Genomic DNA, 16,832 nt, shown 5'->3' on the forward strand with positions numbered 1-16,832 from the left:
CCTCTCTATTTAGCCCTTATGACTAATAGCCATGGGAGGACCTCTCTTCTGGGAATGTGGCTACTCTCCTTTGAAAGCCATCTAAGAGCGGAACCACAAGTGACAAAAGGCACAGGTTGGACACTTGCCAGCTTCCCTCAAGTTTTGATGAGAAATGTAGGCAGCTTGGCGGAATGTTGGACAAGTGACAGTTGAAAAGTCCATTGGACAGCAGTCGGAGAGCCAAGCTGCAAGACCAGGATGCCTACATCGGGAGTCTGGAAAATGAGGCAACTACCACTTTAGTGGGGCAGAGGAATACCGCTGGACTGTTTGCCTTCCTAAACTTGACAAAAATATATCTTTAGGTTGGAAGGAGGGAAAAGTGAAATTGAAACCTTCAGTTTCAGCTGTAGAACAGTCTCTGCATGGGTAACAGAAAGGAACGTGTTAATATTTAAGACATAGTAAGGAGACTCCAGAGAAGTTCATGGGGTGGACTGTAAAGTCGATGTATAATTTATGATACTGTGCACACATGAATTTTTCCAGTTACCGAAAGTGTTTTGTTCTTTATGACTATTACTATTTTCATTAACAAAGCTGTTTATCCAGAATAAAGTTTTTCCCACCTTTTCCCCATAATAATGTGTAAGGTTCTTGTTCGGGGGGAGACTTTTGAACACTTCTTTAGTAAGATTCGTTTTCAGAAATATGCTGAGGATCGCGCGAGGACATCCCACAACTGATATGCTTAAAATGAAAACACCGGCTCCTTAAACTAAAATGGTTCTTTGCTTAACAATTAGTCTTGGATCCCAGTGTGGTACACACTAGCTTACAAAGCTAAAGACTGATGTCCAACATGGCGGGGGGGGGGGGATTTTCCAGACCACAAGCTGGCGGGAGAAAGGACCCACCACCAATCCTTCGCATTGTAGCTTTACTGTTTGGGTGTGTATTCATCTGTGTACTTAGGAGATTGTGGCTGTGTCACACAGTGGGGGGTTTTTTAATTCAGGTGGTAAAAATCATGCTTGGGTAGGAAGGGAAGGCAGCAACCAGCAGTGCCCAACAATCTTTGGAACAGAAATATTTAAAAGATGCCTGCAGGCTCTAAAAGGTTGGAGATCCTGATTTAATGGTGAGTTAGGTCACCGGATCAGATTAGAATCCAGTAAAATTGGGGTCATACAGTTTCTGCATTGCAGCGGAGGTTTGTTAGGACTCTGGCCACAGCATTTTGAACCAGCTGCAGGCTCCATCCACTTTCAAAGGCAGACCAGCATGGCACATGTTGTCGGGTTTTCTCCCAGGCGCTGCTGCGTTGGGTGCCGGGGTACCTGGCTTTGGCACCGCAATCTAATCTGAATGTTACTAAGGAATACACAAGAATGGTCAGGGCAGTTTCCTCCAGGAATGGCTGCAACTGGTGCACCAGCCTGAACTGGTGAAAGGCAGAAGTTGCCACTTCTGTTACCTGCTAATCCACAGACTAACAAGGCTAACTCCTCTGCTAATCCAGGGTTACTAAAGAATACCCCAGACTGCCCACCCGTTCTCTCCCGGGGGTGTACAATTCCTTCCAGAACAAGCAGTACTCCTGTAGGTGGTGGAGAGAGCCCTCAAGTCAGAGCTGACTTATGGCGACCCCTGGTGGGGTTTCCGTGGCAAGAAGAGACTAGGAGAGGTGGTTTGCCATTGATCCAGCAGGGTTTCGCAGAGAATAATCTTCCTAGTACAAATGTGTCTATAGCACCACCTGGTGGAAATGTTGACGTCTGAAACTAAATATAACCGGATTAGCAGGGGATCTGAAAGTAAAAAAAAATGCATCACTCAATAAAAGGTCCTTGTTAAGATCTAAAGTATTTTGAATTAAATATTGATTCTTGGGGAACATAATGTGCATGAGGACCCATTCCTAAGCGCTGTATTTCCCCATATAACCATGAATCAATGCACATATTTTTGCTTGCCTCAGTAGCCAACCTTCACTAGCACTTACTTGTTCCCTCAAATCTTCCATGCACTGCGGAGCATTTGGGGAAGAGGATCCCATACCCAGCCAGGTTTGGAAACAGGCAGAACTTGTAGGGCTACCATCCTCCGGGTAGGGCTCGCAGTTATAACTGAACTCCAGTGCAGAGATCAGTTCCCTGGAGGAAAGGCAACCCTGGAATCAATGGACTCACATCCCTGCCGAGCTCCCCACCCTCCACAAACTCCGCTCTCTCCGGCTCTGCCTCCAAATCTGCAGGAATTTCCCAAGGCAGGGTCGGCCACCCAACCTCCAGGGCCACCCCTGAGTGCTCACAACATGCTGAGAACTGCGGGGGAGGGACGTGTGCGCGGTGGTCAGCCGGACTCTCCAGAAACCAGGGTCACGTGCCCTGGTTGAGCTGGGATGGGGCTGAGCGGAGGCTTCACCTCCCCACCCAAGCGCTCCCAGCCCTCACCATTTTCCTTGGCCTTCTCGTGAAGGAAGCGTCGAGAGTCTTTCCTCTTTTCCTGAATGTGGGAGAAATTTGCCAAGTAAAACAAAGGAGAACGGGTCAAAAAGAGGTCCGATGTTGCTCCTACAGCCCTGGGATTCATCCTTACCCTGTCCTGTGGTATTTCCTGAAGCCACGGTGCCAATTCCTTGGCGCATTTAACCACAAATACAGAAGGGTTTATCTGTAGATGGCAGCTGTCTTTTAACAGCCTTGTTTATGATTTAGCATCTTTTTATGCCCCACCTTTCCCCCACACACAACGAGGACCCAAAGTGGCTGAAAATAATGATCTATTACATCAATGAAAACACAAAAAAAAACAGTTAAGTCAGAGCGCATTCCTTCTGTCCCGTAAGCGTAGGGTTACCTGGTCCCCCCTCACGCATGCCAGCATCCATGCCAGGAGTCTATGACTGTATGTGCACATGCCATGTCTATGTTCTGCATTTAACAGGTCATGTTGATGAGTGCTAATTGCCAAAGCTGTACTGCATTCTGTACTTGCCATTTGAGAGTCTAAAGGTAAACTCCCAGAGAGCCTCAGAGAGCTGGAAGAGGCCCCCACGTTATCTCTAAGAAATACGTACTTTCGGTTCTAACATCCTTGGAGCAGATTGCTCCCAGACCCCAACGTAACTTTCTCAGACACTAAAATAGTTCTTTGTGTGGTTTGTGTAGTCTAAACGAAGTCATTCCCACACGACTGTGTGAAGTTTCGCGCCAGAATGTAATGGACTCCGCAGGGGCGGGAAAATCTTCCTATAATTACTGACACCTTTGTTTGAATTGTCACTTCTGCCAACTACCACCTTCGGGTGAACACCTGTACTGCACAGATCTCAATAAAGCTGCTTCAACTGGAACTCCGGTGTGTTAACTGTGGAGGGCTTGAGGGACTTACCTGCCAGGGACTGACATCCTCTTAGCCTCCCAGCGGGAGATGGGGGACCGGGCACTTACCTTTTGGCCGGGCCCACGAGGCTCCTTCCAGTAAGCGACATCATTGAGCGGACGGGCGTGCCGGCGTGCATGTGGTGCAACACAGCCACCCACCGGAAACGATCTACCATCAATATACTCTACAGGAGTAAGTTTTTTTGAGAAAACTAGCGTCCACTTATACTTAACTAAGCAGGAAACTGTTTTGGGTATTCCTCTTTGTAAGAAACCAAAGAACTCTGCAGCATTCTCAACTCTGCGCTTGTCCACTGCAGAGCAGGAGAGGATAACGTGTGTCAGGAGGAACTTCCCTTTTTGTAATTGAACTCCAAGTTGCCAGAGAAGAAACAACGAACGTTCAGAAAAAGATTTTCAGACCTTTTTATCAAAGGTAGTAAGACCAGTAGGAAAAAAAACCAAACAACAGGCACCCGTATTCTGTATTATCAAAGACAGCGTTACGTGGAAGAATTCAGCTGTCAGGAGGAGATTTTGATCGCCATCTGCTTATCTTTCCAGGCGTTGTACTTTCAGTAGAGAAAGAGCTGCTGCTGACATATTTCTCTCCACCACCAAAAACGGGAACATGAGTGTGGTCAAACGGTCTCCTCCCCACATGTTCACTGACAAAAATGCAGGATCAGAAAGACTGGTCCACAATCCCCTTTTCTGCCACTCCCAGCATGACGGGGAAGTCAGCACTTCCAAACACAGGTCCGGATCCGCCAGAGCATTTCCACGGATGTCAAGGTTTCCTTCCGTCCATGGAGCAGGACTTCCCTGTCTTCCCCCCTCCCTCCCGCTGATGTTCTTGGAAAGTTTGTCCCCTCCACCAGGCACAGCACTGGAGGAGGGGGGGGGGCAAGCTGAGATGCAGATGGAGAGGGGGGAGCCATGCTCTGGGGACAGAAACACGGCTACCCACACAGCTACCCGTCTAAAATTGTACCAGTCAAGTAATTTGTGAATAAGTGGCTTGGCTGAAATAAAACTACACACCAATTATCATTTTTAAAAAAACAAACCACAGCTTTATTCTTTAACAGGCAACATTTCCTAAAGGGAACTTGACTATGAAGGGCCTAAGAAAGTCAACATATAACCTGAAAAATAGAAACTGAACATAAGGACAAAAAAACCCCGCACAAATAATTATGTTTCCTTAACGTGTGCGTAAGACTCTTACAGACGTCTCTTTGAATGACCCAAGAAATTTCATACAATATATTTCTTGTTAAGTTTTCATTTCTTGTGAACCACAATATACCAAAACTCCGATGCTTCATATAAAAAAGCGAGTCCTTTGAGGGTTCCAGTTCACTTCTTGGCGTAAGTAATTTTCATGGCATGGGAGGGGGTGATTTTGAAGCCCTGGAGAGCATCTCGCGCAGCTCCTGCCTGGCCTTCATTTTCAAACTCCACAAACGCAATGTCGTGTCTGCCAGGGACCAGTCGCACTTCTTTGAAACCAGGGAACCTTGAGAGGGAGACAGGGAGGGAGGGAGGAAGAATTGCTTATTTACAGCATTTATTTCCTGCCCAATCAGGGCAACCACGGCGGCTTTAGACAAGATCAGGTTCTTTATTGAGTTACGTGGCTGCTCTCGTTCTCTTAACAAAGGAAAAATAAAGTTGAATGCTGCAGACATTCTCTTGCCCAAATTGCTACACACGCGAAGGCCCCTAATCAGCAAAGGCATCCCCTTGCCAGCAAGGCACAAACACGTGTCTATAGTGGGGTGCTATTCTGGGATCTTTAACCCGCGTGTTCCGAGGTCCAGACTCAGCACAGAACTCAGAATAACTAGGGGGAACAAGCACTCTTGAAATGAAAAGGGTTTTCATTGAGATAACATAAGCTAAATTAAACAACTGTTACGAGAAAAGAGATTGCAAAACAGCAAGCCAAAAAGAATATTCCCTAACAGCTACGTGTCTATAAGGGAAAACAGAATGGGGCGGGGGGGGGGGGGGGTGATCGCATTTGACCCGTCCTGCAGAGTGTGGAAATCCTGTCTAGTCCTCGTGTGGAGAACAGAGGAGTGGGACGTAGAGACAGAGACCCACAAGCGTCTCCAAGCAGCCTGTGCCACTCGGGGGCAGTGGCTGGAAAAACTGCTGCAAAGTACTGCGCGTTTGGGGGGCTATATGTGTAGTGCAGGTGTTCTTGATCTGGAATGTGTCGGTCACTAATCCTGAAATGTGGTTATCCTGCCTTGGACCAGTATTGCTGTCTACCGCAGTGGCCTTCGATCTTTCCAGACTGAGGGCCTGCATGAAACCTGCTGAGCGGCAAGTAGGTCAGGAAGATATATGTGACATCAGTTACGGGACAGGGAGAGGGAGACAGAGGGCTATGACCCCCACCAGGGTCAATGCCAGAGCCGTGTCAGGGATACAAACGGAGCCCCAGAAGCTGAAGAACGAGCCAAGGGTCAGGGCCATGGAGGAACCTTTGGACAAACGAGAGCCCTCCCCGTGCCATCCTGCTTGCATGCAAGAGGTGCCAGAAGGTGTGCTGAACCCTCCCTTTCCACATCTGCACGCTGGCAGGACGTGCTGCCCCAAAGCAGCAAAACCGGGGAGCTCTGCAGGGGCAGGCAACCCAACTCAAGTGTCCAAGGCTCATGGGCTGAAGACTCCCACCGATCCACGGCATCTCCTCTCTTGTAAAGCCATTTCGAGTGCATGAAGCTACGGCCGACTCCGTTTTCATGCTAGGGCTTTTAAAAGCTGTCCCAAAGACTTGAGTCAGAGTATGAACACAAACGCCCCAAATGGAATCGGAAGGAAACGGAGGAGGAGGAGGATTCCTGAACCCGACACGGTCAGCTTCCCAGGCTTAATTTTTCTTTTTTAAAAAAGGAGTGACATATGCCCAGCGACCACACTCAGCCACGCCTGAGGCCTGCCTCCAACCTGAGTGGCTCCTTCACTGGTGGAAAAGCCACTTGAGAGGAAAGAGGGCGCAAAGCCTGGCTGAGCCAAGCGGGAGAACGTAGGGCCGACATCCTGGCGCTCCCGACTCCCTAAGCGCCAAGTCCGGACCAAGAGACAGAAGACGGGCAGTTTTAACGCCTCATTATACACATTAATACCACCAAGAGAAAGTCAATTAACCGCAGTGCCTGGCACCGGAATTCATCCTCCTTGAACAGAACAAAGGCAGCCAGCTCGGAGCATTGTATCTCACAACAACACCCCATTTTTCCTCTCTGAATGTTTAGGAATGCGAGTATGGAAAGAGGCGTCTCGGAGACCTCCACCGCCCCCTCGTCGGCCTGCACCGAAGCGGCAGAGGCCTCCATTCATCCCCAGTGCAGACAGCAGGGGGTCACCCGGGCTCACCTCCCAACCGAGGGCACAAAAGCACCACAAAACCGAGAGCGTGGGAAGCCGCTGCCAGGGACCTAAGGAATCCAGGCACTCTGCTATCTCACCACCGGGTCTCCTCAGGACCAGAGGGTTACGAAAGAGTGAAGCACAACAAAGGAGGGGAAAGGGCACCGAGTTCCAGGCACACTCACTGATTAAAGAGCATCGACAACATCATTTCATTTGTCTCCTCCGGCAAGTTGTTCAGGAAAAGGATGTAGTTGGGCGGATTATCGGGCACCTACAATAAAAACACACATTTGCTTTCATAAACTGTAATCATTTTTTTGTTGGCACTCCTGGTTATTCTACAAGTGTTGTTATATTTGATTAAAAAAACGGACTGGGAGTGGGCTAAGAACGGCACGATCCCGTACAGGGTTACTCCTGAAAAGACTGAAGAAACTGCACGGGGAGCAATCATAAACAGGTCTACTTCACAGTAAGTGCCATTTTGTTCAATGAGGCTTACTCCCATGAAAGTGTTCTTAGGATCACAGCCTGAGGCTACTGCAGATCTTCTAGAAGACAGCCAGCATAGTGCAGCGGCCGAGGGTCAGACCAGGACCTGGGCAACCCCCGTTCAAACCCCAGCTCTCTCCCAGAAGCTTGGTGGGTGACCTGGAGCGAGTCACACACTCTCAGCCTAACCTACCTCACAGGGCTGTTGCTGGAAGGATAAGATGGAGGAAGGGGCAATACTGCAAACTGCTTTGGGTCCTCATTGGAGAGAAAAGTGGGGTATCAGTGAAATAAATAAAATAAACACTAGGTTTTCCAGTTCAGAGCAGCTCTCAAGGATGCCTTGGATCCAGCTGACGGTGACTTTCTTGCCTCACCTCCTGCTGCAGACCAAACAGTCCCTGAAAGCCTTCTGGGTCACAGCAGGATCGGTGGAAGCAAGGAAGCCATGCTCCGGGGCAGAAACCCTCCCGCCCACAGAAGCACTCCGCTGGATCCAAGCCAGTCATTCACTCCGTGTCGTCAGAGAGCTGCATGCGAGGGGCCCGGCTGCAGCGTTGTGAGCTGAGCAGCAGCTACAAGGAATGGAAATATTCTTAGCAATTATTCAGCCTGCCCATTTTCATGATACAAGAACAAACACTGAGGCACGGCTGGGACGGTCAGATTTCATTGCATACTTCGGACCCAATTCATGTTTCCTTTTAAAAATGAGAAGAAAATAATACCACATTTGTTCAGAGGGATTATAACTGATCGATTAGTTTACTATCATCAGAAGCAGGTCTCAGAAGCCGTTCTGCTTCAGACAAAAATGGCTATATACAAAAAGTACGTTATTCAGGATGGGCAAATGTGAAAACTAGTTGAGTTTGTTTGAGGGAGATAAAGAGGGAGAAAAGATCACCTGCTGATTCTGCGCAGAGCTGGCTTGGGCGTTCGCTGAATTCTGGTTTGCTCCCTGTTAAGAAAGAATGAGAAGATCGAATCTACTTTTATTCCAGAGTCCAGACCTACAGTCAGAGAACGTTCTGTTAAAAAAAAAACCCTGAGTTCTTAAGCCAGGCGGCTTGCAGTTCTTTGAAATGTTTGCCAATAGGAAACACCCGGTCTAAGCACGCGGCAGCCCCCTCCCACTGGCCCAGTTTCCCACGGCCTCCGCAAGCACCAGGGATATGGAGAAAAGCTATTTTTATAGTGCAATCCTAAACCGAGTTACTCCAGCCTAAGCCCACTGATTTCAACGGACTCAGACTGAAGCAACTCTGTTTAAGAGTGCACTGTAGGCGTCCTTGTCTTTCCAGCAACCTCCGAGGATATTTTTCTGCTTACTCCTTGGGTTCTCCTCCGCAAAGATCCCCAACATTTGATAAGACAATAAGCAGTCTCATGACATCCCTATAAAACTAACACGTTTCTTGTGGCCTACGCCATCATGAACTGGAGCCGTCTTCACCCAAAAAAGGGAGAGAGGTGACAATTTTCATACACATTTAATGAGAAAGGCCGGCTTTTAATCCCCTAGCGCGTAAGTCCTACACTCTCCACTGCAGCACAGGATGCTTTAGGCAAAGAAGAGTTAATATTTTGGAAGGATCCGGTTAGTTGAATAAAAGCAACAAAATGTTTTCTGATTCAGAAAAGCAAGTCCGTAGAACTCCGCAGAGTGAAATAAAATACACAGGCCTGCCATTTCTTAAATGCATCTCTGTGGACGACAGCTCCCATCGTGCCCAACTAGGCCAGATTTAAGGGCTCCTCTTGTCTTGCTTCGGCAACAAACGTCCCCAGGCAAATTATATGTCCTCAGTACAAAGGAGTCAGTTTTGGAGCTGAGAAGGCTTAGCACAGCTCACAGAACACGCACAATTCTTCTGTATACACAGCCCAGCACAGTTATCCCACCAATTATTAATAATTTTAGGCAAACACACACGTGAGCGGTTTTATTCTCTGACCAATGATATTTACAAGTTGTTCAGGACAGTGAAAAACTAGATTGCCAAAGACCCTTACCTGATTTGGCTTTTTGTTTGCATTCGCAGACTGTTCCAGCAATTTCGATTTCTTTTTTTCCTTTCTCTTCTCCTTATCAGCAAATGTACCACGCATTTTAGAAATGACATCGGAGTCTGTTTTTGCATACTGAATACGCTGTTGAAATGAGAAGATTGATACGTTTTGCTATGCCAAGCAATCTGCGTTAAGCTTCATCAAGGCTGCCACTCTCGAGCCAGATGTTCAGAACACAGGATGCAGGTGGGAACGGATCCAAGGTTATGCAATATTTGGGTAACAACTGAATCACTCGGTTGTGTACTGACACTCAAAACGCAGGATTTGTGTGTCAATTCAGTACATTTTTAAAATCCCACTTCCTTTCCAAGGGGATCAGGATAGCTATGTGGTTCTTCTCTCTGTTATCCTCACAACCACCCTGAGAGACAAATCAGGGGCTGAGACAGGATGGCTGGCCCAGAATCACCCAGTAAGCTCCACAGCAGAGAAGCCATTCTATCAGGGTCTCCCAGAACCGGGTGTGCATCCCACCACAGAATGAGACCTCCCTGCTTCTCCCTCCTGCTGCAGCGCAGGGAGCTCCCCAACCAACCACCCCATTTTGTTCCTGGGAGTTAGAAGACGCTCACGTATAGTGTCAGGGGCAAAGTAGGAGGGCAGAAATTTGGTGGAGGTAAATTGTTTCAGCGGTTTTGGTTGTATTTGTTCTAATTTGGTGCCTGCATTTATTCTTTTTTTAATTCATAAATTTGTGCATTTTGATCTGTAGACTTTTAATATTGTTTATTGGACTGTTTCTAATTTGAGTCCTTGCAACCTGATGATTTCATTGATCCTGAGGAGTTAGCCGTGTTAGTCTGTAGTAGCAAAATCAAAAAGAGTCCAGTAGCACCTTTAAGACTAACCAATTTTATTATAGCATAAGCTTTCGAGAATCAAGTTCTCTTCATCAGATGCCTGATCAAAACTGGGCAGATGTATTGCCACAGTCCTACAGGCCTGTGTACAATGTCGGAAACTCAAGGGTCCCCATCAACAACAGAAGATGGCTGACCTGCCACCGGAACGACTCAGTACCGAGCCCCCTTTCACCAATGTTGGACTTGACGTGTTTGGACCCTGGAATGTGGTGACGCGCAAAACCAGGGGAGGACAGGCCAACAGCAAACGATGGGCAGTGCTTTTCACATGTCTGAGTATCCGAGCCGTGCATATTGAAGTGATCGAGTCCATGGATACCTCCAGCTTCATAAATGCCCTCAGAAGATTCCTTGCCATACGGGGACCTGTCAAGCTATTGAGGTCTGACCGTGGAACGAACTTTGTTGGTGCCTGCAAGGAGCTGGGAATCAATGGAAGCACAGATCTTGATCCAACCCTCAGCAGCTACCTGAGTGATCAGAATTGTAAATGGATCTTCAATCCTCCCCATGCCTCTCACATGGGAGGAGTGTGGGAACGCATGATTGGCATTGCGCGCAGAATATTAGACTCTATGCTAGCAGGAAAACCTTCTCTCACTCATGAGACCTTAACCACCCTCCTGGCAGAGGTGTCTGCTATCATCAATGCCAGACCTTTAGTTCCAGTATCCTCTGATCCTGAGAACCCTACCATCTTAACACCAGCCACCTTGCTGACACAGAAGACAGGCAACTGGCCTGCACCTCAGGGAGACTGCATCTCTAAAGATATGTTCAAGCAGCAATGGAGGCAAGTTCAACTCCTCGCTAACACCTTTTGGAAGCGATGGAAGCAAGAGTACCTCCCCACTCTACAATGCCGACGCAAGTGGGAGAAGTCCGAGCCCAACTTACGAGAAGGCGACGTCGTCCTCCTGAAAGACAAGGACGCCCCCAGAAACTCATGGCCCATGGGACTCATAGACCGAGTTCTGCCCAGTGCGGATGGGTTAGTCCGCAAGGTTGACATCCGTGTCGCTAGACATGACGGCCCGAAGATTTTCACCAGACCAGTCACCGAGGTGGTCCTGCTTGTACGGAAGACTGATCTTGAAGACTGAATCTCAAGCTTTGCATGTCACTGTTTTGCTTATCTTAGCCTGTAGAGTAGCATGCCTTATATACTCAGTTACGTATGTAGTGCATGTAGTATATGCTTAGTATTCTACTAGCCTTGCATGTTGGGGTGGAATCCACAGGATCCCAGGCGGGGAGTGTGCTGTTAGCCACAGCTTAGAGACTATGAACGGTTATCACATTACCACAGGTAACAGATTCTCTTTACAGAGGCGTGATCTGGGGGAGCCCAGTGACGCCTGGTGTGGGCTTTCGGGGACCACAGTTCTCTTTGTCAGATGCAACAGGCAGGGAGAGCTGTGGTTACCGAAGGCTTATACTACATAGGAATTGGACACCTTCACTGCTACAAACTGACTGCACACCAAAAGGAGATGTTTACATTTCCAAGCAAAGGAATGTTTTGATTGCCTCTATGCTAATTGCATTCTGCCTTCTTGTGATTTATGACCCCTCCCTTTTCTCTCTCTTTCCCCCTCCTCTTCTGTATCTGCCCAGTTTTGATCAGGCATCTGATGAAGAGAACTTGATTCTCGAAAGCTTATGCTATAATAAAATTGGTTAGTCTTAAAGGTGCTACTGGACTCTTTTTGATGATTTCATTGTTAGCCGTCCAGAGTCTGAAAAGATAAGGCACAACAGGAATGTCTTAAACAAACAAACAAGGGCCCTTAGGTCTGGCCGCACAGCATGCTGCAGGCTTACAGAACTGAACCACAGCGGAACGGCCCACTCCCACAGAACGAAGTCACATCCACCCCCCCTAAGCACTGATATCAACGTGGAACATCAGTTGAACTTTAGAAATATCCAAAATTGGACTTTTATGCAAAGATAAACATTTTCTACATGTGTGTAGAATGTACAGCTTTAATCTTAAAAAGCTGATCTGGGGAGTTCTGGATAGCTTGGGATCATGTCTCAGAAATTATATCTGGCATACTTCACAACAGGTTACTCAAAGCACAGCTAATTCAGTTCACGGATAATACAAGTAATACTTTCACCCAAACAGTCACATTAAGTGGAGTGTTTCACAACAAAAGCACCTTTGTATTCACTTTGAAATTTTACTCAATACACAAGCTTCCTGACAAAGGGGAAATTAAGTTGTGCCTGTGGAATACTGCGAGGAACTTGCTAGGAAGCACAGCCTTCTCTCGTGTGCAGCACAAACCGAAAGGAGTCATGTTAGTTAAAGACTACCAGATTTACTGGAGCGCAAGTTTCAGGAGCCAGAGCACACTTCCACAGCCGCATGTGGTGAAACCTCAACCAGCAGAATATACACACAGCAGAGAAAACTAAACCAAAAAAATGTGAAGAGCAGGTGAAAAGGCCATGGAAAGTAAAAGATGAAGCCTGTGCCATTTCTATGCAAAGAAGTTTACGAGGAAGGCGTAACAGCCATTCTCATATGCTGGGAAGTGTTTTAAAACATGCAAGAAAAACAGCTTCCTAGGGAGCCAGTTGCTGAAGGCAGAGAAGAATAACACAATCTCTGTTGTGTTATTGCACTCACCCCATCTTTAGCAACCAAGACTTACCATTGGCTTGCTGTAAAATGGGAATCCCTGCAGCTGCCTCAGCGCGTTGGTGGAGGACCCCAGCTCCTTAAAGATCACAAAAGCCTGTCCTCTCATCTTCATGGTCTTGAGAGCCACAATGTCCACGACACGGCCGAACTGAGAAAACAGCGCGTACAAAGACCTCTTCAGTTCTGCCAAGGAAAAAGCCACAAGAATTATTGTATATGCCTTTATTTATTTAAGGCACTTTTAAACCCCACCTTTCTCCTTGAAAGGACTCCAAGTGAATAATGACATTGTTTTATGAATACATCTTGGAACAAGCCAGATGACTATTAAAATCTGCAAATCCAACCATTAAAATGACCCAGCCAATCAAACTACACCATGCAATGGCTATTAGCTAAACAGAGCAGAGAGACAAACAGGAAAGGAATATTGCTCTGCTTGTAGATGTATCTAATTTATTCTTTTCATTTATACTCCACCTGTCCCCTCCAACAGGGCCCCCAAGGGGCTTGTACCAGTTTCCTACCCTCCATTTTATCATCAGCACAGCCCTGTGGGGTAGGGCTAGGGTGAGGGTGTGTGACTGGCCCCAGGTCAGCCAGTGAGCTCCCATGACCGAGTGAGGATTCAAAGCAGAGCCTCCGAGATCCCGGCCCAGCCCTCTAACCAACCATACCACTCTAGCTCTTATTACATTTCTTAGATCCATCAGTTTTCTTGTGTTAAAAACAGCCTGTAAGAACTGTATAGACCCCCATTCTGATCCTTACACCTTCCCGCTTCTAAAAGACCATCCTGCCTTACAGGTCAGCCATACACAGTTGGGGCAAGGTGCGGCACAATCAAACTTCTTGCCAGGAAAGTAGAAAAATCCAACAACTTGCCAGTCCTATGGTGTCTCCTCCCTCAAATGGCTCCAAACTTTTAATGGTTTACAGCCGCTGCATTCTGATACATGTTACTCCACCGTCTCACTCACTGACTATACTATCCTCCCACCACTGCCTCTGGAACATCGTGGCAGGATTTGAGAAAAAAACAGCTGTTTACTATCCTACAAGCAAAGCCACATCGTGACAGATTCGCCAGTGAAGCTTAAAACAATAGCAGTTCGTTTGTACACATTTCCCACAGAAATATTACATCACTGCAGCAGCTTCAGAAATGGATTAGCAGAACAGCAGCCAACCTTGCTAATTCTGCCCCCTGCTGGGGCTGCTCCCCACTAGACATCAGCGTGCTAAAGGTCAGCTGTGAACGGCTGGAATATTCTCCTCATTTGTTTGCCTCAGAAAAAGCTTGTTTGAGAAAATCTCCCAGCGGAGGGTCCTCTTTCAAGATGAGGAAGGAAAGGTGCGAACAGTAACGCTGGTCTAACACAAGTGCTTCCTACTGCTCCAAGCCTGCAGCCTAAGGTGGAAGTGATATATGATTTTCATACCTTCCTTCTTAATTTTGTCATTAACGTTGTTGATGTAAAGCGTGTGGTTTGGTCGTATATCCATCTTCCAGCTGGTTTCACGCCACTCTGGAAAAAAAAGACAGGTCATTGAGCTCACGGACTCTACCCTTTCTTCAAGGTGAGAGCCAGTGTGGCAGAGCAGTTGGGGCATCGGTGCAGGATCTAGGGCACCCTGTTGGGAACCCCCATACTTCCATGGAAGCTGGCTGGGTGACCTTGGACCAGTCCTACCTCACAGGATTGTTGGGAGGATAAAATGGGTCCCCAGTGGGAGAGAGAAGTGGGGGATAAATGAAGAATACTCAAAGCAGTTTATGTGGGGATGATCAATCACAACCTCCTTATAAGATAGGCAAGAGTAAAAGAGTGACTTGCTCAAACTCATCAATGAGCTTTGGGGCAGAGCAAGAACTGGAATCCAAACCTGCCCAGTCTAAGCCCTAAATCTCTTGCTGTCACAGCACAATGGCTCATTATACAAAAGCAGAACACACATTACATGAAAAAGAAATCACAGCTAAAAAAAATTCAAAACCACAAGACCAATTTCAGTTACAAAAAAAACTGGATCACAATTAACAAGGGTTAAGAAGTCTTGTAGAAACGTGAGATGAACTCATCAGGCAGCCTCAGGCAAAATATTCCGGACTCCCATCTTTAAAATTGTGGGGGAAACAGCCATGCACCGTAGCCCTTGTTCAGACTACAAATAAGAAGCACTTGAGACTCAGAAGAGCCACGTAAAAATGCTGAGTATTATACAGCAAAAGCCTGCAGAAAATGTTGTTTGCTGGTGTGGTATTAAGAGTGCCTGCTGAGGGCTGCGGAGGCTTGGATCATGTAGTGACCCAGGTGTCAGGCTGTGCCCAGGGATTCTCCTAGACGACATCAGACCAAGCTGGATGAGTACAAGGTCTTTATTAGGAGATTATCACCATTAGGGCACAGTACAAAGTAATTGCCAGGAATACCAGGGCAAGGGGCAGTGGGCTAGTTATACTCTCTCCTCTCCTCCCCGGCCCCTTTTTTTAAGTGTTAGGCCTGGCGTGTGTTTCCTAGCGGGAAAGCTGGAAGGGGGAAGAGGCGCCAGCACCCCCAGGCTCCAGGGTCATTCGGCTGGTTCCCAGGCGCCTCGAGCGCCGCCCCCCCCCGCCCCCCACACGTACGGATAAGACAGCAGAGAAAACAGCAAGAGAACAGCAAAGCAGCGACAAAGCATCCACCCGCCACCCTAAAAGACATCACTGAGCAGGGCAGGCAGGTCGCAGGCGCTCTCGCCAAGCCTGGCCTGCTTTGCGGGGCTGTTGTCAGAGTAAGCGAGAGGGAGGCCATGTCGGCGTGTGGCGCAGTCAGCATCAAGGCCAAACGCCACCGCGCCTGGGCCAGCCGCCCGCTCACGCCCTAACCTCCCCCACAGGGTCGTAACGAGGCGAAGCTGGAGGAGGTTTATTAGAATGAGCTAGTTGGGGCGAGGAGAAGACAAAACAACGCTAAACAATAAACGGCGGAGTCAAGGAGGGGCTCAGGCGGCAGCCCGGGCGCCCGTCCCATTGAAGCCTCACACCAGCCCTGCGAGGCAGGCCCCGGCGAGGTGTGCCAGGGAGGGAGGGAGGGAGGGAGGGAGCCCAGGCCCCCCCCCCCGCTGGCCCCTGAGGCCCGGCCGGGAATCAATCCCAGGCCCGCCCGAAGCCCGACTCGAAGGTCCCTCCTTACCGGCCGGAGCCCCACGCCGACTCCCTCGTTTCCGCTTCCGGCAGCCGCCTCGGCGCTGGCCGCGCCCACTTCCGGGAGCACACTGACGCCGCTGCCCGGCTCCGCGTAGAAAGAGGCCGAGGGGGCAACGGAGCGTTGGCCACAAAGGCGGCGGGGACAGAGCGGCCCCGGGTCTCTCTTAAGCGGGGAGGGGGAGTTTTAAAAAGTGGGTCTCCACGGGCGCTCCCGCCGGCCGTCCTGGAGCAGAAAAATGCATCCGCGGCCTTAACTTCCGGTAAAAATGAACCCCGCCCCCGTTGCTCGCCAGCCTTAGGAACGGCCGCTCTATCCGCCCTTAGCCATAGAGCGGAAGGCACTCGAAGGAGCGCCGCGGGGCGTCTCTCTGCGACGCCCCCCGCGGTTGCTTTGACTACGGGGAAGTGGAATCGATCCCTGCACGATCGATAAGCGAACCCGCTCCGCGGCGGGCTCTCAATCGTGGCCTCGGCGCTCTCCCCAGGCGGCACAGGCGCGCGACTGCGCATGCTCAGAGGGCCCGCCTGGGGCGCTTCCTCCGCGGGGCCGTTCAGGTCGCCATAAAACCGGTCGATCGCGCGAGGCAGGAAAAGATCCGCGATAAAATCGGAGCCAAGCCTCGTGAGGGGATCTTCTGCCCGCAATCCGCGGGATGGGAAAGCAGGCGCTGCGCGGGGTTTCTGCTGGCGCCTGAGACGTCTTGCGGGAATCGCCGCGGCCTCTTAGATGCAGCCAACAAATAACAAGGATTCATAAGACAGACAATAATTTTTCCATCCCAAGCAGAGTTACT

General features: G+C 48.8%; 1 protein-coding gene across 1 annotated transcript; it reads right to left on the reverse strand.

The window, feature by feature from the left end:
• Positions 1–3,773: 3,773 nt before the first annotated feature.
• SNRPB2 (small nuclear ribonucleoprotein polypeptide B2) lies at positions 3,774–16,128 on the reverse strand. The gene is made up of 7 exons (XM_054971746.1): positions 16,025–16,128; positions 14,291–14,377; positions 12,859–13,031; positions 9,270–9,407; positions 8,161–8,214; positions 6,944–7,032; positions 3,774–4,893 (listed from the first exon to the last, which is right to left on the reverse strand). The coding sequence occupies exons 2-7, from the start codon at positions 14,352–14,354 to the stop codon at positions 4,734–4,736; spliced, it is 678 nt and encodes a 225-aa protein (XP_054827721.1). The 5' UTR covers positions 14,355–14,377; positions 16,025–16,128; the 3' UTR covers positions 3,774–4,733.
• Between the last annotated feature and the right edge of the window lie 704 nt (positions 16,129–16,832).

The sequence above is a fragment of the Eublepharis macularius genome, chromosome 1 (genome assembly GCF_028583425.1).
Source record: "Eublepharis macularius isolate TG4126 chromosome 1, MPM_Emac_v1.0, whole genome shotgun sequence".
Taxonomy (NCBI): domain Eukaryota; kingdom Metazoa; phylum Chordata; class Lepidosauria; order Squamata; family Eublepharidae; genus Eublepharis; species Eublepharis macularius.

What these genes read in the sequence shown, in the direction of transcription:
- SNRPB2 (XM_054971746.1), bottom strand. Translation starts at nt 14,354, where the DNA reads ATGGATATACGACCAAACCACACGCTTTACATCAACAACGTTAATGAC. An exon ending in CATTTTACAGCAAGCCAATG is followed by an intron (nt 9,408 to 12,858) that starts GTAAGTCTTGGT and finishes TCATTTCAACAG; the next exon opens with CGTATTCAGTATGCAAAAAC. An exon ending in GCTCTGCGCAGAATCAGCAG is followed by an intron (nt 7,033 to 8,160) that starts GTGATCTTTTCT and finishes TTTTTATTGTAG; the next exon opens with GTGCCCGATAATCCGCCCAA.